General features: G+C 39.5%; 1 protein-coding gene across 1 annotated transcript in view; it reads left to right on the forward strand.

Annotated features, from left to right (window-relative positions):
* slc2a9l2 (solute carrier family 2 member 9, like 2) overlaps positions 1-21,026 on the forward strand; it is a 167,521-nt gene that overhangs the window by 129,298 nt on the left and 17,197 nt on the right. Inside the window, exon 12 of the mRNA XM_088338018.1 lies at positions 10,636-10,763. Within this exon, the coding sequence (XP_088194144.1) occupies positions 10,636-10,763 (128 nt within the window). The remainder of the gene's footprint in view (positions 1-10,635; positions 10,764-21,026) is intronic.

The raw sequence follows: 21,026 nt of genomic DNA on the forward strand, positions 1-21,026 counted from the left end.
GTGTCATCTGTGACCCCTTGTTTGTTTGTTACTTTGTTCCTTTTTTTTTTTAATGTAAATAACATCCTTATTCCAAGCATCTTTGCCTTAGTGTCTGCTTCCCCTCTCTTGGGTCCACCCACAAAACCTAAAACTACCCTTAGTATTCCTTTTCGTGACCCATAAAATGATATTTTCATTGCCCTAATGGCCAATATTCAAAAATTAGGTACATTTATCTGTATTTGCCATTTTAAAAATAATTTATTATTTGCATCTATCAACTTTCACTCAAAAAAAAGCATATTGTGAACCTTAGCCACTGTTTTTTTGAGGTTTTAAAAGCAAACGAGGAATTGTATTGCTTAAAAAGGGATGAAAAACAAAGAACTAAACAAAATACTCCTACGCTGAGTTTCCTGTGTCCTGCTGTTCTCTTTTCTAGCTGTATTTTGACTACTGCAGGATGGTACTTATGCTGTTTTGACAATTACAGAAGATCTAATCGGCGTTGTGGGTGGTTGCAAATAATGCAGATTTGGCTCAAACTGGTGCACAGTTTTATGCAAATGTGTACACTAAGCCAAAAATGCTTCACTCCAAAAAGTTTAGTGAGAAACATGTCCTAAAATTGTACACTAGACCTCCGGGAGACGGCGACCCCCTTTACAATATGGAATAAGATGTTATCTCAGCTCCTTTTTACTGCATTTTATACAATAAAACATTAACAACATCGTATCTTGCATGCTCAAAAAGGTATAAAGTTCTGACTTTGGAGTGTTCATGCGTATGTAGAGTTGTGTCTTTAAGATGCCTGACTGTTACTGGACGACATCATACAAAATTCTGGTCTGTGTCATTATTTGCCCATTGCCCTCACCCGTGCCTGCGTGTTTGGCACGTTTCCTGATTGGTTCCCCTCCTATTTAAACCCAGTACTCTCATTCACTCCTGGTCAGTCCGTCAGCGAAACTCCGCACTTGCAAGGCAATCATTTTTTGACTCTGGGTCCTGTTTTGTTCCCGACCGGTCCTGTATCCTGTATCCTGATTCTGTTTCCTGTATCAATCCCCGATCCAAGCTCCGTTCGCCTGTCCCAGCTACCTGTATCCTGATTCTGTATCCTGTAATGATCCTTGATTGAAGCTCCGTTCTCCTGTCCCAGCTACCTGTTTTCTGATTCTGTTTCCTGTTTCGATCCCTGATCCAAGCTCCGTTCTCCTGTCCCACTCTCCTGTATCCTGATTCTGTTTCAGATAGATAGATAGATAGATAGATAGATAGATAGATAGATAGATAGATAGATAGATAGATAGATAGATAGATAGATAGATAGATAGATAGATAGATAGATAGATAGATAGATAGATAGATAGATAGATAGATAGATAGATAGATAGATAGATAGATAGATAGATAGATAGATAGATAGATAGATAGGACGGGAGACGGAGCGTGGTAGATATTTACTGGGAAAAATATATTTATAAGAGATACAACTGTATTCAAATAAGTACTACTGAAACAAAATTATCTGCCAATCTATGTTGTCAAAGGATTTCACTCCCATACAACTAACACGTCCTGTATTTAGAAAAGCAAGTTAATATCAAGCCAAGCACAAAAACATATTGTTTTACCAGGCATTTCATTTGTACATTTTAATGAAGAAATTTAATCTTTTCTTATCATTAGTTCCTCACAACCTTTCAAGGCTAAGTCCAATCATACGTTCGTAATAGAATTTTAATTAGCAACTTTATCGTTCGGCCATACCAGGACTTGAGAAGCTTTAATGATGTACATTTTTAATCTAAACCTCCGAAACGAGTGATTTGTGGAAGCGACGATTTATTGGTACGAAATTGAAATGCTGATGGAGGGACTGTGATATTTGACTCAACACATTTCCTACCGGACCCGTGTAACTCCGTCTGGGGACGATTACAATTAACAGCATAAGAAGCTAACAATGGAGACCTGGGGAGAGTTGAAACCAGGTAACGTTCTCCTTATCTGACTAAGAAGATAGAGTGTCTTCACAAGTAATAAATCAGTGGAAAAAGGTTGCAGTGATATGAAAATACCTTTGAGGTTTGCAGATCATTAGCGGCCGTCTGCTATTGTGTGATGATCTTCAAAAACAGCACTAAGAAAAAAGGTTTGTTCGGAATAGCTCGGATAGTAAATGACAAAAATGTTCAAGTTGTTTTTTTTTACCTCTTATTCAAAAACAAACTCCTTTTTTGTTTTAGTTTTACTCCAAAAACTAGTGTTGTCTTCTGCTGCAGAAAAAAAACAACTTACGCTTACGCACCAACTAACTCTTTCATCAACGTCAATTACGGGGGTTTTGTTCTTAAAGCAAACATCATCTTCTATTCTGGGAACTAGTGTTTTCTTCTCCACTAAAAACCAGCTATTACTTCTACTTCAAAAACAAGCGTCATATTCTTTTGTGCGGGAACCTAGCAACGTCTTCTACGTAAAAACTAGCTCTTTCTTTAACGTCAAAAACTGGGTTTTTGTTCTCAAAGCAAACATCATCTTCTATTCCATGAATTAGTGTTTTCTTCTCCACTAAAAACTAGCTATTACTTCTACTTCGAAAACAAGCGTCATATTCTTTTGTGCAGGAACTTAGCATCGTCCTCTGCGTAAAAACTAGCTCTTGCTTTGACGTCAAAAAGTGGGTTTTTGTTCTTAAAGCAAACATCATCTTCTTCTATTCCGGGAATTTGTGTTCTCTTCTCCACTAAAAACTAGGTGTTACTTTTACTTCAAAAACAAGCGTGATATTTTTTTGTGCGGGAAGCTAACATCATCCTCTACGTAAAAACTAACTCTTCAACATCAAAAACGGGGGTTTTGTTATTTAAGCTAACATTGTCTTTTCTATTCTGGGAACTTGTGTCTTCTTCTCCACCAAAAACTAGCCATTAAGTCTACTGTTATCTTATTTGGTGCGGGGAGCTAAAATCGTCCTGTACGCAAAAACTAACTCTTTCTTTAACGTCAAAACCAGGGGTTTTCTTCTTAAAGCAAATATCATCTTCTTCTATTCTGGGAACTACTGTCTTCTTCTCACCAAAACTAGCTTTTTCTTCTACTTCAAAAATAAATGTCATCTTCTGTGTGGAATGCTAGCATCGTCCTCCACGCAACAACTGTCTCTTTCTTCAACCTCAAAGATGAGTGTTTTCTTCTTAAAACAACAACATCTTCTCTCTTGGGAGCTAGTGTTGTCATCCTTCCAAAAACTAGCTTTTCTTTTCACTTCAACAACAAGCATCATCTCCTTTTGCACCGTAAGCTAGCATCATCTTCCACGTGACAACAGCGTCAAAAGCCAGTATTGTTTTCTTTTCCCCTTTCAACAAACATATTTTCTCTCCTAAATCTAGTGTATTATTCTCTGCCTAAAAACTCGTTTTCACTTCTACTTCAAAAACAAATGTCTTCCGCTCTAAAAGCTAGCATCATCCTCTACACAGCAACTTTATTTTTCGTCGATGTCAAAAACTTGGGTTCTTTTGGTTTTCCTTCTATTTTAAAAACAAGTGGCGTCTTCTACTGTGCAGAAAGCCATCATTGTCTTCTACGGGACAACTATTAATTTTTTCTACATCACAAACTAATGTGGTTTTTCTTCTAACCTTAAAACCAACATCATTTATTTCTGTCCTCATAAAGTCGTGTATTTTCTGTCAAAAACTAGCCCTTACTTCTGATTTCAAACCTAGCTTTGTCTTCTTCTGCACAAAAAGCTAGCATCCGTTCTTCTACTCCTAAAAGAAATACTTTCTCTAAAAGAAATTAGTGTTTTGTCCTCCACCAAAAACTAGCTTGAACCCTACTTCAGAAGCTAGCATTGTTTTCTGTGAAACAACTTGCTCTTTCTTCGACGTCCGACACAGGTGTTGTTTTCTTTTATTATTAAAATATACATCTTCTCGTCTAAGGGAGTTTCTTCTCTACCAAAAACATTATCTTGTCTTTCTACAATTAGGGTTAGGGTTTTACCTGTGTCATCATCTCTCTTCGAAGTTGGTGTCTTGTTCTCCACCAAATACTAACTTTAATCACAGTTCACCGATACCTTTACCGCATGGGTCGTCGGGTCACCAATGAGGACGCAACTCTGGACAGCCTTCTCCACTGCCAAGGGTCCCTGGCCTGTTCTTCGGTCGTGGCAAAGTTGGCACCAGTCCATTCCTTAATGTTGTCGGTCCAGTTATTTTTAAGTCTTCCTCTCCTCCTGCCCCCTTGGACTGTTCCCTGGAGAATTATCTTGGCCAGTCCTGATGATCTTGTGGCGTGACCATACCAGCGAAGTTTCCGTCTGCGGACAGTTGACAACAGTTCATCGAAGGGTCCATTGTGGCCTCTGATGGTGTTGCCCACCGTTTGTTGGTCACATGAGCGAAGTAGCTGATGCTTAGAAGTTTCCTGTAGCATAGCATCCTCATGGCCTTGGTTTTCCTTTTCAGTTTTTCTGTGAGAGTCCATGTCTCGCAAGCGTAGAGGAAGATGGAAGTAACCAGCTTTTGCATAAGTCTGATCTTTGATTTTACTGCTATGATCTTGTACCTCCAGATGGGTTTAAATGTGTCAAGTGTGGCTGGGGTTTGAGCTATTCCGGCCATGATTTCTGCTTTTGACTCCTCTTCTGATATGACAACTCCAAGATATCTCTGAATTCCATTTTGTCTCCTGCCAAACCGGAAATATAATCGGCAAAATAGTCGCCCAATAATGAATGTACCTTCATGTTGCTCCAGAGCTTCTAACATGATCCTCTCCAGGAAGATGTTGAAAAAAGTTGGAAAGAGAATGCGGCCTTGTTTCAAACAGACTGTGGTATAAAACTATGTTCTAATGGTACAATTGGTCAGTACCTTACTGTTGGCAATGGCATACAGTTGTTCAATTGTCTGAACTAATTTCTGGCCCATGTTGTACTTCCTCATTGGTGCCCATAAAGCGGCTTGCCATACTCTGTCAAACTCCTTCCTGAAATCAACAAAAACATGATAGAGGTTTCTCTGGTGTTGTTGAAACTTCTCACATAGGATGCACAGATTAAAATCTGTTCTATGGTTCTCCTTCCCTTCCTGAAACCTGTCTGTTCTTTGGCGAGGATGATTTCAGTCTGTGGTTTAAGTCTGTTCAGTAGGACGTTTAGCATAACTTTACTTGCATGGCTAAAGAGACTAATGGTTTTGTAGTTGCAGCATCGTTGAAGTTTCCTTTCTTTGGTTGCATAATTACTAGCGATTTTGTTAATGCAGATGGCACTGTCCTGTTTATCGTATCTTTCTGCAAATCTTTGTCAAAATGTCTGTAGTTTGCTCACCACCATTTTGTATGAGTTCTGATGGGATGTTGTCGATTCCTAGAGACTACGTTCTTCAGTGAGTGTTCACTTTCCCCTGGGCTGGTATTCTTAAGGACCTCGGGGTTACCACTAGCTTTAATGCTACTGTAAAATCTTTTGTTATCTTCTTCTTAGAAAACTAGCATTGTCTTGTTTCTGCACGGAAAGCTAGCATCATATTCTATGCTAAAACCAGCTCTTCTTTATGTCAAACACTTGTGTTGTTCCCGTCTAAGCTTAAAACAATCTTCATGTTTTTCTATGCTAGAAACTTGCATCTTCTTCCTGACCCAAAAACTTCAAAGTGTCTTTTAGTACAGAGAAAGTGAGCGTCTTCATCTGCAAAGCGTAAAATTTGCATCTTCATCTTCTGTGCCAAAAGGGCCTGTAATTTTTTTAAATTGATTATTTATTCTTATATAATGCGTTGGTATAGAGATAGATTTTTACATAATATGTCAACTGGTACTTCAGAGTGACGCACCCTGGCCTGACTTTTAGACAGAAAAATATGGGAAATTGTTTTAGGGGTGATGGACCCATGTGGGGGAGGCAGAAAATTGAGGCAGGGGTGCTCAAAAAGAGGGATGGTATCCAACCCTTGTGTTATCTTCATTTGAAGGACCATTTTTGTACTTTCTTTTAAATACAGCTTTCCTGGAAAAGTGAATAAAAACACCGTCTCATTATTTTACTGTTGGGACTGAAAAGTCATAACATTCAAAGTTAAATAAAATATCATTCAATTGGGATTTATCTGGGTTTTTGACAATACAGTGGCAGGAAGTTTTGACCCTAGGGCAACAGGAGGGTTAGTGACAAAAGGAGGTATAAAGTAACAAACAAGGGTTCACAAAACAACAAAATGTTGGAAAAAAACAGAATCAAAAGAGAATAAACCTGGTGTGGCAGTACAATGAAAATGGCCCGACGACATGTGGTTGTGAGAATAATTAGGGACAGATGTCAAATCACACTTGTTTGTATAGCCTTTAATCAAAAAATGTTTCAATGGACTGCACAGGTTAGAATTGCACCATCCCCTGATGTGTAAGTATTTGATAAAACTGTGCCCAGTTCCAAACCCACTCTGTGCCCCCTGGTGGAAAGGAGGCACACCAGACCCTAACATAACCTCACCCTCAAGGGCTAGATACCAGACGGGCCATAAGAAAAAAAAATACGGAAGCTTCAGCCAAGGGACAGCTGAGGGTCCTTGTCCCTTTCTGCCAAGACAAGAAACCATGCGTGCCCGATGGGATATATGGGATATCTCCTCACCGCCAGGACAGAAAATTAGGCAAGGCCAGGACGCAAATTTCTTCGCCGCCAGGACAGGAAACCAGGCACGGCTGAGGGGTTTTCTCCGCTAGCAGGACAGGAAACCAGGTGCGACCTGGGGGCTACCTAGTGAAATTTAGTCTCAAATTTTACTGATTCGGTTCATACCCCTTAGACCAGCGATGTCACTAGACAACAACAAAGACTCAGGGAGCCCAGGGCTGCATCTGGCCCCCGGGTTGCAATTTGGAGACCCCAGCTCTAACATGTGGGATGAACTGCTGTCTTTCTACAGGCTGTGTTGATGTATTTTCAGGAATACTCTGATTTAATCCAACTGATTTACGGGAAAGGCTTTCTTGACGGACAGCTAATCAGCCGTTTCGGTCCCGACCGTTCATTGTATGTCTGTCGGGGTGGGATTAAAACTGTCCTTGATCTCCAACAAATACACATTCGAAGCAAACGGACAAATACATTGGATTTTATCAATAAACACAATGTAAATATTTAAAGGTAAACTGATAAAAACAGAATCCAGATAAGCCCGGATTTACGCTAGCGGTATCGACTGGAGGGATGAATCATACTGTTCCTCGTTTTTAAAGTACAGGTGTACACAAACAGGGAGATTAAAATGACTTTTTTTTCTATTTTCTGTCTTTTAAAATAAGGTTGCCTAATCTAAAGCATCAGCAAGCGTCAGTCATGCGTAAACAGGTCGGGCGAAGGCATTTGACTTGAGTTAAAAGCTTGTTTTTGTGACAGGGGGTTCCGATAAAAATTCCTGAAGGCTGCACATTTATTTTACCTCCAGCAGAGCTAGTAAATGTTTTTGACCGGGGAGAGTGGGGACGGGGTTTACGGTGATGTGTTTATTAACCAATAAATCTGTCTGATTTGAAGAGCTTGGTTTTTTTCTAATCTAAGAGTTTTATACCGGAGATGCATATATCCACCGTTTTACCAAAAAACACGAATAACATTTTCGATATATTTACCGGAGACGTCAAATATTTTTTTTTTACCTTCGGTTTGACATGACCTGAGCTGGTCTAGTGGAGTGGCGCATGGATGAAGAGGGGGTAAGGGGAACAGTTTTTTTAAACTTCCCCTTGCGAGAATTGTCATACTCTTATTACGGGGGTCAGAAACATGCGTTTTTTTGAAAAATAGAAACCCGAACATTTTTTAACTTTGCACTTTCTACGTAAATGAGCTAATCCGTTGCAAGCCCTGCCAAAATACAGAAAGATATTTTTTAATAAATCATAAAAGAACCACAGCACATGAAACCAATACATTCAAATTATCATGATTACTGATGTGACTCAGCTGTGCCCGCTCATTTGGCGCCACCCACCGCGTGTTCTGATTGGCTCCCTGTCCCTAGTTAAACCCAGTCCTGTCTATCCCCTGTTGTCAGTCCATCTGCGAACCTCAGTGAATACTAGGCAAGCCTTTTTCAACCATGACTCCGGCTACAACCAGTTTTGCTCCTGACCACATCTGTTCACCCGTCCCGGCTTACGACCTCTTTTTGTCCCAGACTACGTCTACTCTCTCGTTCTGGCCTACGACTCTTTTCCGACCCCGACCACGCCTTACTCTCCCAGTCCCAGCTACCGACCAGTTTTTCCGTCCCTGACACCGCCATTGCTCGCTACGGAAGATCCACTTCCGTGTTCGCATGACAATCCGAGTACGAGAGCGACTTGCTTCCCGCGTCCAGCGACCACCGACCGTTGGCGAAGCCCTTCCTCTTTCCTTCAATAAAACTTGTGAGAAACGTAACGCAACTGGGTCCTGTTTCCGTTCTGGTCCTGACACAAATCCATGTTAAAATTAGATGACCCCGCGCAAAACGTAAAACCAGAGGCACATGATGGAAAAAAAAGCGAAGAATAAAAGAAAAGATAAAAATATCCATTTACTTTTTGCCTCTCCTTCATTGAAAAACTGATCCAACGACGGCTGCTTTAGCTGGTCGAAAATGCGCAATGCAAATGTAGCAAAGCCCTGACTTGCCAAAACAGATTCCACAAATTCCTTGACTTAATGGAATTATCTTTCATTTGGGCTGATTAAATGATGGTCACCTGTTGCTGGGACCCATCCTCCTCCACGTCTGAGAACTCTGAACTGTGAAGGTGACGCGGAGAGCATGCTTGGAGTCTGCATGCACACTGGGTTCCCAGGCAGATTTGAAGCGATAGCTAGTTTGTTTACGTTGAAAAATTCTGGGAGAATGGAATGGCAATGCGTGCTGTTCTGTATTTTTGACTTCGAATCCTGAAATGCTTTTGTTACTACAGGCAGTATTTTTCCGTTCGTACTTTGTGACCTGAAACTTTATATGTAGAGAGAGAGAGTAGAGCGTGGATGCAGAGGGGGGAGGAGACGACAACAGTGGATCAAAAAAGGAACTGATTTTTAAAACTCCTGCTTGCGAGTATTGTCATACTCTTAGAACGGGGGTCATAAACATGCGGTTTTGGAGCCCTAAGAGGCTCCTTGGAGCTTTTTCAGAAATATTTGAAAATAGAGAAAGATAGAGGAGCAAAATAAAAATATACATACTTTTTTGTGTACGTGGTATTTTCAGTTACAGTGCACATTACATGACTTCTTTTTATGTATGAATCCACTTTTTAAAATTTAAAAATAATTTTCATTTTTTGCAGGTCCAGACATATTTTTTGGGCTGGTCCATCATGGCGCTTTCAAAAAATTGGGTTGCCAACCCTTGTCTGATAATATAGCCTTGCTTTAATCACCTTCTTTTTCAAAATAATAAAACAATAGTCCCAATTTTTCATTGGTTACAGCCATGCAGTTTAGCAAGTGTAGCGATTTGTATGCCTTTTTTTTATTTCTTGGCAATTGTGACACGTTTCTTTCCCAAGGTTAACACATTTATCTCTACAAATGCACAAACACTGTAAAGTTTTCCGACACACGAAATGTGTTATTGATGTCGTGTAGTGAAAAAATACTGCAAAGAGGGGCTAAGAAATACTTTTTATAACAAACCATAGAGTAAAAACGTTATAAGGTGAGGTTGCCTTATCCTGGGGGCTACCATGGCAGTGTTTGCATAACATTATTCATTCCAAGCTACCAAAGAGAGACTATCTTTCCCTTTTTGTTTTTACTAGGGCTAGACCGAGGGTCGGGAACTTTTTGACCCAAAAAGCTATAATAGAAAAACCTTTAACTCCCTCTTCAGAGAAAATCAAATTTTCAGCGCATTTTATTCACGATGTGACAGTAGATGATTTGATCAAATTTATGAAATAAGAAAAATTCTAAAGCCGGTGTCCCATATCAACAAATATACCACTTTAAATTTGTCTACCTCTCGCAGTTACTTATCATTTTGACCTTAATTTTTTTCATAAATAAAGGTTTCAAAACAAGGTGCAAGCAGAGTTCTTAAGTAAAACATGTCACCAAATACTGCAAACGAGGATACTGATGTATTCACCTTTGGTGCAGAGGGCATTGGGCAGACCGGAGTTGCCTTGTGCATAACACCGCCCACCTTTATCCTTCACCCAATCAAATTGCTCTGTGTGCCGCCGTTTTTCTGTGGGTTTTTACCCTTAAGTGCCTCAACAGTAAACCAAAACTGTTTAGTGAGCTTTCATATGAAGGATTCCTTAGCGACATCTATCCAAAATGGGATCTGTTGGTGTAGTACTTTTACTGTAATTCTTTGTTGGGACTTTTTATACTGGACCGAACTATTCTGCATACTAGCGCCATGTCAGCTACGTGAGCGATATACTTGACTCTGCACTACAGATGAGATATATCTCCGAGCCATATGTACTCATGAATAGAGCCATATATGACTCTCGAGCAATAGGTTCCCGACCCCTGGGTTAGATCAAAAGAAAACTGCGACTTTTTGATAGGGTCTGAAATCGCTAGCTTTGTTAGCATCCGATGATGTTTTGGTTTTACTTTTTTTTGTTCCCTTTCCTTGCTAGGAGGCATCCCATTTATCCTGACCGGTGAACTGTTTGAGCAATCGTACCGACCGGCCGCGTTTATGATTGCCGGCATTGTCAACTGGCTGTCCAACTTTGCGGTGGGCCTCTTGTTTCCTTTCATACAGGTAAGACCGCTTTTCTTCTGTGACTCTTTTCTCTGCAGAGGAATGAAAAAAAAAATCCAATTTCATTGTGTAGGTGTTGATTATGGAGAACTATGATAGAAATGTGGAACGGATTTGCTTTTTTGAATGCAGCATCATATCCAAAAATTCTCCTTAATGTTCTCTTCAGCTTGTGGTTGTCAAACTGTTTTTTTACTGATACATTTCCTGCAAAATATTTATTTCGTGCAAGTACCCGTAGAGGTATTATTGTTAATAATATTTGGGAAATAAAATGAATAATCTTGAAGGTAAAGTGTGTAAAATGTATCCACTAAATGTCACTGTATTTTTTTCAACAAGCTAACATTTTGAGTTGAACGCAGAAATGAATGAGTGAATGAAACATAACCATCACTACTTCCATCACTTATTTTACCATCATTATTATCATCAGTGCTATTTCCATACATTTTCAGCATATTATATAATTAAAGTATGATAACATGGTTTCTTGGGTGCTCATGGGGAAACTGACTGCTATGTGGTGTATGTTGTGCGGCATACAACTATATTTGGATCTGCTACCCTAGGGCGTCCACCCCCAGGAAGCAAGACCACCATTCTTGAGTGTCCTTAACCGTGCATTAAAAAGACAAGGTATGGGAGCTCTAGCCAGATGCCTCTAGCATCAAGCTCCCACTTGTCTACCCTAACTGTGAGATTTGCAGCTATGTCGGTTTTGTGTTCTTTTTTTAAGATATATATCTATGTGATGGTCTCATCTCATCTCATTAGCCGTACCGCTTATCCTCATTAGGGTCGCGGGGGGCTGGAGCCCATCCCAGCCATCTCTAGGCAGTGGGCAGGGGACATCCTGAACTGGTTGCCAGCCAATCGCAGGGCACACGGGGACAGACAACTCACTCGCTCGCTCATTCACACCTAGGGACAATTTAGACCGGCCAATTCACCTGAAATGCATGTTTTTGGAATGTGGGAGGAAACCGGAGTGCCCGGAGGAAACCCACGCAAGCACGGGGAGAACATACAAACTCCGCACAGGAAGTCTGGAGCTGGATTTGAACCCACGACGGGAAGGGTTCCGGGCATGTCGCTCCAGACACCCTGGAGAGACTATATCTCTAGGCTGGCCTGGGAATGCCTCTGGATCTGTCGGATGAGCTGGAGCTGGGGATAGGGAGGTCTGGGCTTCCCTTCTGAGGATACTGCCCCCGCCACCTCGGATGAGCGTAGGAAAATGGATGTATAGTTGAATGGATGGATTGAAATTATTCCCAGAGACTTGATACTCACTGATAAGCTGCCAAAACTCTTTTATTAAAAAACAAAAAACAAAAGAAATTAAAAAACTGATATTTTTACATATTGGCACTGAGTGACATCGCTTCTGAAAACGTGTTTATGCATGAAATAAGTGAAATTTTCCTTTCAAAGTTTACATTCATTTGCATAGCAGACGGAGAGGTTGCTGAAAAGAAAATGAGCACAGCGGCCGCAAGGTGATTATAATTAAGCGTCAATGGACACAAACATGGAGGACAGCGCATTTATTAGCGGCCTTGTTAACATTCAAGGGATACGATCATTTGAGTTTATTACCGCTCCAGATCGAGTAGAGCTAACCTGACATCAATGAAAAACGCAAGGAGAAGGAAAGTGCCTGCAATTAAACACCCTTATTGCTCGCTTTTGGTCGGCGGCAGGAAACCGGACGGAAGAGGAGGAAGCCTTCGCTTCAAAGTTTTTATTAAATGAATCTAGCCGTCGTGAGGCTGGAGCGCAACTTAAAATACTTTTATGATTTATGACAAAGAAGAACAAAAATTAAGCATTTCCTACTAAAACTAGAACAGATCTAACAGATAGAGGTTATTTCAAAGTTGCAAATTTACTATATTATAACTTTTCCAATTAAATAAAAGAGCACCACTGTATTTAACACAATTGTATTGTAAATATATTCATGTGTAATATGTCATGGATTTTCCTTTTCTAATGAAAATATTTCTTTCATAAATAAGAAAAATTATTGTGGTACAGCAGATGTCTCATTCTAAACCAAAAACTAGCGGGGGTGCTGGAGCCCATCCTACAAATCATCGGCCAGTGGGCAGGGGACACCCTGACCCAAGACCTCAGCCCCTTAAGAAATATTCAAAAGAAGCTAACAACATTTATGACGCTACAAAACGTAAACGTACATGAAAAGCATCGTGGAAAGAGGAGTTCACGTGGCTTGTAGCAGATGACAGAAACGCAAACATTGCATGAATGAAGATGAGTCAATACAGGTACATACTGATGGAAGATGGAAAACAGCAATGTCATATACATGCAATGAATGTTATAAGTAGATTCATAATAAACTTAATTTGAAAGTGTTATTCTGTTATACTGGACTGTCTCAGAAAATTAGAATATTGTGATGAAGTTCTTTATTTTCTGTAATGCAATTAAAAAAACAAAAATGTCATACATTCTGGATTCATTACACATCAAGACCTTAGAACTGTGGCGCACAAGCGCTAACCACTGCGCCGAGTTTGCATGTTCTCCCCGTGCTTGCGTGGGTTTCCTCCGGACACTCCGGTTTCCTCCCACATCCCAAAATATGCATGTCAGGTGAATTGGCCAGTCCAAATTGTCCCTAGGTGTGAATGAGCGAGTGAATTGTTTGTCCCTGTGTGCCCTGCGACTGGCTGGCAACCAGTTCAAGGTGTCCCCTGCCCACTGCCTGAAGATGGCAAGGATGGGCTCCAGCAACCCTGCGACCCTACTGAGGATAAGAGGTGCAGGTAAAGGATGGATTACCTCATGTGCGGTCCCTTCTCAAGGTTTCTTCATTTTTCTCATGTTGAGGTCTTTGAGTTTTTCCTTGCTCTCATGTAGGTTATAGATCAGGGGATGGTGTAATAAAAGTCTGTAGTTTGCAAGTCTGTGGTCTGTGCAGCCCTTTGAGACTCCTTGTGATTAAGGCCGTCACAAATAAACATGACTTGACTGAGGTTATACATAGAGAGAGGGAGAACTAGATTGATAATAAGAAAGAGACTGGCAGAAAGACAGACAAAGAGATAGATGTCTAGATGTCTAGATAAATAGATGTCTAGGTGTCTAGATAGATGTCTAGATAGATGTCTAGATAGATAGATAGATAGATAGATAGATAGATAGATAGATAGATAGATAGATAGATAGATAGATAGATAGATAGATAGATAGATAGATAGATAGATAGATAGATAGATAGATAGATAGATGTCTAGATAGATGTCTAGATAGATGTCTAGATAGATGTCTAGATAGATAGATAGATAGATAGATAGATAGATAGATGGATAGATAGATAGATAGATAGATAGATAGATAGATAGATAGATAGATAGATAGATAGATAGATAGATAGATAGATAGATAGATAGATAGATAGATAGATAGATAGATAGATAGATAGATAGATAGATAGATAGATAGATAGATAGATAGATAGATATTTGGAAAAAAGAATGTCTAAGTATCTGCATGCGGATAATTATGGTGTATTTTGACATAAGAGGTGAATGCACTTTGATCACCTTGAAGGTAAAAATTGTCAATGCCAGTCAACCCAATTCAGCTTTTATGACACGGCTGCAGTCAAGCCTCGTCTCTTAATTAAGCCTTTCGAATTTGTCCGGTTCACCGTCATAGCCTGATTATTCATTTATGTAGACATTTGAGGTAAATTATATTATTCAGTAACAAAGTGTTTCACTTGCACCAAGTTCTCGCTTGATATGAGAACGTGGAGAAGAAATCATATGATTTGCCTGCAGGTAGTCAGGTTACGTTATGCGAAGTCAAGTCAAGTCTTATTTATTTGTATAACCCTTAATCACAAGATGTCTCAAAGGACTGCACAGGTTACAATGACACCATCCCCTGATCTTAAACCAACATGCAGGCAAGGAAAAACTCAAAACTTCAGCACGAAGATAATAAAAAACCTTGAGAAGTGGCCTCGCAAGTGATAATCCCCCTCCCAGGATGACCAGGGTGCAATCGATTTAGCATAAGAGTACACAATGCATAGTGAGCATCAATAAAAGAGAACAATAGGTAATCCATCCATCCATCCATTATCTGCACCGCTTATCCTCAGTGGGGTCGCGGGAGGTGCTGGAGCCCATCCCAGCTGTCAGTGGGCAGGGCACACCCTGAACTGGTTGATAAAAAACTCACTCTCTCATTCACAACTAGGGACAATTTGGAAAGGCCAATTAACCTGACATGCATGTTTTTGGAATGTGGGAGGAAACCGGAGTGCCCGGAGGAAACCCTCACAGGCATGGGGAGAACATGCAAACTACACACAGGAAGGTTCGATCTCATGACCTCAGAACTGTGCCGCGGACGTGCCACCCACTCAGCTGCCGTGGTGCCCCTTATGTTAACATTTACATATATATACATATTAGAAATAATGTAGGGGTCGGAAATTTTCATCAGAGGTCCTTGTCCACTGTGAGAGTGATAAACTAAAGAGAAAAATATAACAACCACAATGCATGATTTTTTTAATATTTGTTTGTATGATAGAGCTGCAAATAAGTATGGTCCCTGCTCATTTCTGGTCCTTGACGAACTCTTGTCGTGTAGTTCCTCACCTTTCTTAGAATCATCGAGACCCCACGAGGTAATATCTTGCATGGGGCTCCACTCCGTTTGAGATTGACCGTCATGTTTAGCTTCTTCCATTTTCTAATGATTGCTCCAACAGTGGACCTTTTTTCACCAAGCTGCTTGGTGAATGCCCCGTAGCCCTTTCCAGCCTTGTGGAGGTTTACAATTTTGTATCTGGTGTCTTTGGAAAGCTATTTGGTCTTCGCCATGTCACAAGTTGAAGTCTTACTGATTGTATGTCTAAACAGGTGTCTTTGTGAAGCTAAGGACCTCAAATAGGTGCATATGATTCAGGATGATACATGGAGTGATGATCGACTTCTAATGGGTGGACTAACAGGTCTTTTAGGGTCAGAATTCCAGATGATACACTGCTGTCTAAATACTTATTCGCAGCTGTATCACACCAATGAATTATGAAAAAAATCCATTGTGATTTGTGGATGTTTATTTTTAGTTTATCTCTCTCACAGTGGACATGCACCTACGATGAAAATGTCAGACCCTGGCATGATTTCTAAGTGGGAGAAATAGCAAAATAGCAGGGTGTTGAAATACTTTGTATAGCGCCAAGAGCCTTCCTAACCGTAATAAATAAATCCCATTCCTTCATTGTTATTTCTCCTCCACCCACTCTGTCCTTCCGGGCAGCGTACAGTGCAAATGTTTATTTTGTTAAATTGATCTTTTAATCACGCTTCTCTAACTCAAGGCTCCAAAGAGAGGGGTAGAAAATATCTCATCAAAAGGAAGCATTTAGATGAATAAATATAAGAACATGCAATAAGAATGTAAATGCTATTCGGCAGCCTCCACAAATGTCAACCCTTAGAAATATTTCAAACTTGGATAGAGGTGAGAAAAAGTGCTTATTCAGCGAGTAGCAAGCGTCACTCAGGGGTCAAATTCGGTTTCGGATGCGTTCCGTACGTCTAAGCGAAAATAAACCATCCCCAAAATAACCTTGACTTGCCTGACGCCTACAGCCATTAGTCACCTTGTTTTTATAATCGGGCGCTCATTTCCCGCCGCGTTGTTTCATATTTTTCGATGATATTTCGGTGGAAAAGCTTAAAAGTGTTTTTACAGGGGTTGGAAAATGTAACAAAATAGTATTTGGCAGTGGTTTTAAAGTAAAAACAAGTTTATTTTGCTATTTTGCAAAATATAAGACCATTTCGAAGGTGATTTGCATATGCCATTTTTAATCTTGTGTGTGCCTTTATAGAGACATACAGTATCACACAAACAAATTGTTAAATTGCATTGTGATTTCTGGATTTTTCCTTTTAGTTTATCTCTCTCACAGTGGACATGCACCTACAGTGAAAATTTCAGACCCCTCCATGATTTCTAAGTGGGAGACATGGCAAAATAGCAGGGTGCTAAATGCTTATTTTCATCACTGTATCATTTTTAGATCCTTGATAAATTGTGAATATATTTGTTTTCGAAACAAATCTCTTCCCGTAGAGGTTTTTGGTAAAATTACAGTAAGATGTTGCTCACATTTTCAGTTGCAGGAAGTTTTTCCCGTTACAATTTACAACTGGGAAACGCTGCCTTCATTTTTACACTACCGATAATAGAATATACATAATTGATACAAAGCCCTTGTGAAAAATGAATAGTATTAACTATTTGCATTCTTTTTAGGAGAAATGGTATTTTATTTGAGTTGTTTTCCACAATAAGAGCAGATTTGGGGGGTTGGGAAATGAAACAACCTAATATTTGGAAGGGTTTTTAAAGTAAAAACAGGAGTTTATTATGTATCGTGCACAATACAAGACAATTTCGGAGGTTGAAAAATGGAGCAACTTAATACAGGGTTCTTTGGTTTTTTTCATGGCCAAATTCAAGCACTTTTCAATGACTTTCAAAGAAAATTTTCCAATTTTCGAGTACCATTAAAAGGATTAAATCCAGTGTAAATCATGTAATTTGCAGAGTTACATTTTGACTGTGGTTTACATATTGTATGCCATTTTTGTCTCCTTTTTAGATCCTGAACAAATTGTGAATATATTTGTTTCGAAACAAATTTCTCCCCATAGAATTTTGGGTAAAATTACAGTATTATGTTGCTTACATTTTCAGTTGCAGGAAGTTTTTCCCATTACAATTTACCACTGGGAAAGGCTACCTTGATTTTTTGCACAACCCCTAATAAATACCCATAATTGATACATAATCTTTGCACTAATAAACCTTCCATAACGCCCTGTTTAGGTGTAGCATGCACCTGTCCTGTAGGGGGCAGTGACGCTTCATGGGAAAATGCCATATAAACTAATGCAGGGTGCCGTTAATCACAAGGGGAAAAGAAACGCTGTGATAAAGCATAATTTTTTAGCACACCTGTTGAGAAACAGAGTAACAATTTCAAGCATTTACAAGCACTTCAACCAAAATGTAAGCACTTTTAAGAATTTTGAGCTTGATAACATAGTTATTGCATTCTCAAAAAAAATAAACGTTTATTTCAGTCGTTTTTCACAATATGAGCACATTTTGGGATGTCAAAAATCAAACGGCATAAAATTACTTCTTTTACTTACAAAAATGGGTATACTATTTTTTATCTTACTTGTTTTTCACAGTACGGGAAAATGTCGATGTTGAAAAATTCTTATTTAGTCGTTCAAATGTTTTTAGAAGAGCGATATATTCTTATCTGAAGGGTTCTCTCCTCCTCCTCCCTGCCAGTTAAAAATCCATTGTTGTCTTCTCTCTTTATTTTGAGTGTCTACTAAAGTTAAAGGTATCACTCACCCATCTTAGTCTTTCTTTTACTTATTTTTTTACCTTTTTGTGAGATGATGAACTCGGAGCCCAAAAATAAGCCATGTCAACTCAAGAAGCGGCAAATCTTCCTTGTTTTGCCACTCTGATCTGGCGTCAACACATGACAACACGGCAGCGAGTGAGTTGAAGACTAAAATTAACTTTGGCGGATGTAACAAACAAACAAAAGCAGGCAACACTTGACATTGATGAGGTACGACTTCCACTCGGACGGAATAAAACAGAATGGATTTTTGTCCGCGCGTCTCCATCCTTGGAGTTTTAACGCTTTCCGTTGTTAGGTTTGAGAACTCTATTTTCAAGGCGACAAAGAAAACAAGGAGAAAGGTTTTATTCTTTTCTTTATTGCTGCTTAAAGTTATTGCACTTCCTTTCATGGGACTTTTGTTACAATGCACTATGCTTTCTTATTCAGGTACTTTTTATCCTGGTAGTGTTTTTATCTTTTTTTTCATTTGGAAATCTTTATGACATGTTTCACCCTGGAGTGCCATGTCCAATCTCATTGCATACAACATTTCACAACGTTAGTATCAATGACAGTAAAGACTGAACAGTATGAAAAAATGTACTGAAACAGAACTTAATGGTATGAAAAAGTACAATAAATCATGAAAAAGGGCTGAAAACTGCGTAGAGGTACTCAAATATTGTAAAAATAATACTACTGAAAAGTGCAAAAATGAATAAAAACAACTGAAAAATGACACAAAAATAATCCCCCCCCCCCCCCAAAAAAATGATACAATAAGACCAAAAACAAAAATCGACAATAAAACGACCAAAAAACGGACATAAACGCCACCCCACACCCTCAGATAATCTTCCTCCCTCCATCTCACAATACCCCCTGTCAGCCTCAGCTCCATGGAGAGCAGAGCTTTCAGCCGCTCTGCCCCTCAGCTCTGGAACTCACTGTCGCCTGACCTCCGAAATTCTCCGACCCTGAGAAGGTTGTCTTGGGGGGTGAAATATTGACATTGTCTTGAGAAAATCTTGAAGAGAATACCTAGCCAAGAAGTCTTGGGATGGGGTGCATGTTGTCTTGGCAAGGGAATATCCTTGGAAGAATACTAAGACTGGAGTATTTATAGCAGAGTGTGGCTGATGATGTTTGGGTGAAACTGGACGGGGGAGTGGAGAGGGAGACTGGAAATTGGGGCAATGCAGACACCAAAAACCTGTGTTTTTCCTCCTTTTTTATTACTTTGACTTATGTTATTTTCTTTTTTTCTCTCTTTTTTTAGTTTTATTTCTCCCTTTTCCTTTCCCCCAAAAATGTTCCTTCTTCACTTTCCTGTTTGTTTTCTTCCTTTTCCACTTTTGCTTAGTTTTTTCTTTTCCGCAACCTTTTTTGTCTCTCCTCTTCCTTTTCTCTTTGTCTTCTATTATCAATTATTATCATTATTATTATTATTATTATCATCATTTTTATTATTATTTCCTTCTTGCTTACCTTCTTTTTACTTGCTTTTTTCTCTCTCGCTTCTTATTTCTTCCCTCACTTTATTCTTTCTTTACCTTTTTGTGATTTTGTTTTCTTTTTCTCTTTTCTATTTTCCCCTTTTGCTTTCTCATCTTTTCCATTATCTTTTCTTTCTTCGCAGAAGGCTTTGGGAAAACAAGGGAAATGGGACATTCGGAGTCTACGTAGTTTGTATTATTCCTTAGCATACATTTTCGGTTGCAGGACATAATAGAGCGGAATATCGTGATCGAATATCGCACAGTCCCTTTAAGTTAAGCTGTAAATGCTCACAAAGACTGTCATGTACATCTCAAACCAATGTCCCCATTTGAAAATATCAAAAGTAATACCCCGGGATTTCAGATTTGATAGGTTCACTGCAGAGTCTATAGATGGACTTGTATAGAAAGGGTCAAAGGTAGGTTCAAGGAAATCCCGACGGATTTGAAAAGATCGGCAGGCGACTCGAAGAAGAGTCACCTTGACATTTACGCTCACATCCATGTCGGTTTCACGACACCGGGGGCCGGAGTTGGGGCGCTTTCTCAGCCCCGGATGTTCATACCCTAAGCCGGCCCACTAAGCTATGGAGGAGGAATTGGATTGGATGGAACAGCAGCGAGCTTCGTAGATAAGTTTTTACACATTTTAAACCAGAGAATCTCCACTCACATGCAACCTGAGTACAGGAAAGGGTCAACAGGTACTTATATGCCAGCTCGATGACATGGGAGGCATCTGTCTATTTTGTTTCATTTTTCCTTTTTTCATCAAGCTTTTTTTTTTCTTTTTCTAATAGTTTCTCCCCTTTTTTTCCCTTGTTCTCATTTTCCTGGTATTCTTTTCATTCTTCTTCTTTTTTCTTCCTTTATTTTGATTCTTTTTTTTCCTCTTTTTCCTTTTTTTCTGTTGTTTATTTTTTTATTGCTGTCTTTTTTTTGCCCTTTTTTCTCCCTGAAAAGTAATTTTGTGCATAATGTTACATCATCATATTTAATGTATGGATAGAAGCAAGAAATAAAATCTGAAGGGGCTTTTAGGAGCCAAAAGGGTCGTGTTTTTTAGTGGGGAAAGAGCCGCTTCTCGAGAAAGAAACAGAATTTCAATCACTGCTAGCTTATTTGAGTGTATGGAATCACCCGGTGAAGGCATGTTCCTGCTAAATTCTGCAAACACGTAGCACAGCAAAACCCGGGGGACACACAGATGACAGGCAAAAAGTTCCAGACGAGTGAAATAAATGATAGCAGTCCTTGTTTTAACGTGTTTCTTCTCCTTTTCCTGGCTTTTTCTTCTGCACCTAGCAACTTTCTGCCCTTCAT

The sequence above is a fragment of the Urocampus carinirostris genome, chromosome 6 (assembly GCF_059441175.1).
Source record: "Urocampus carinirostris isolate Australia breed hairy pipefish chromosome 6, RoL_Ucar_1.0, whole genome shotgun sequence".
NCBI classification, from domain to species: domain Eukaryota; kingdom Metazoa; phylum Chordata; class Actinopteri; order Syngnathiformes; family Syngnathidae; genus Urocampus; species Urocampus carinirostris.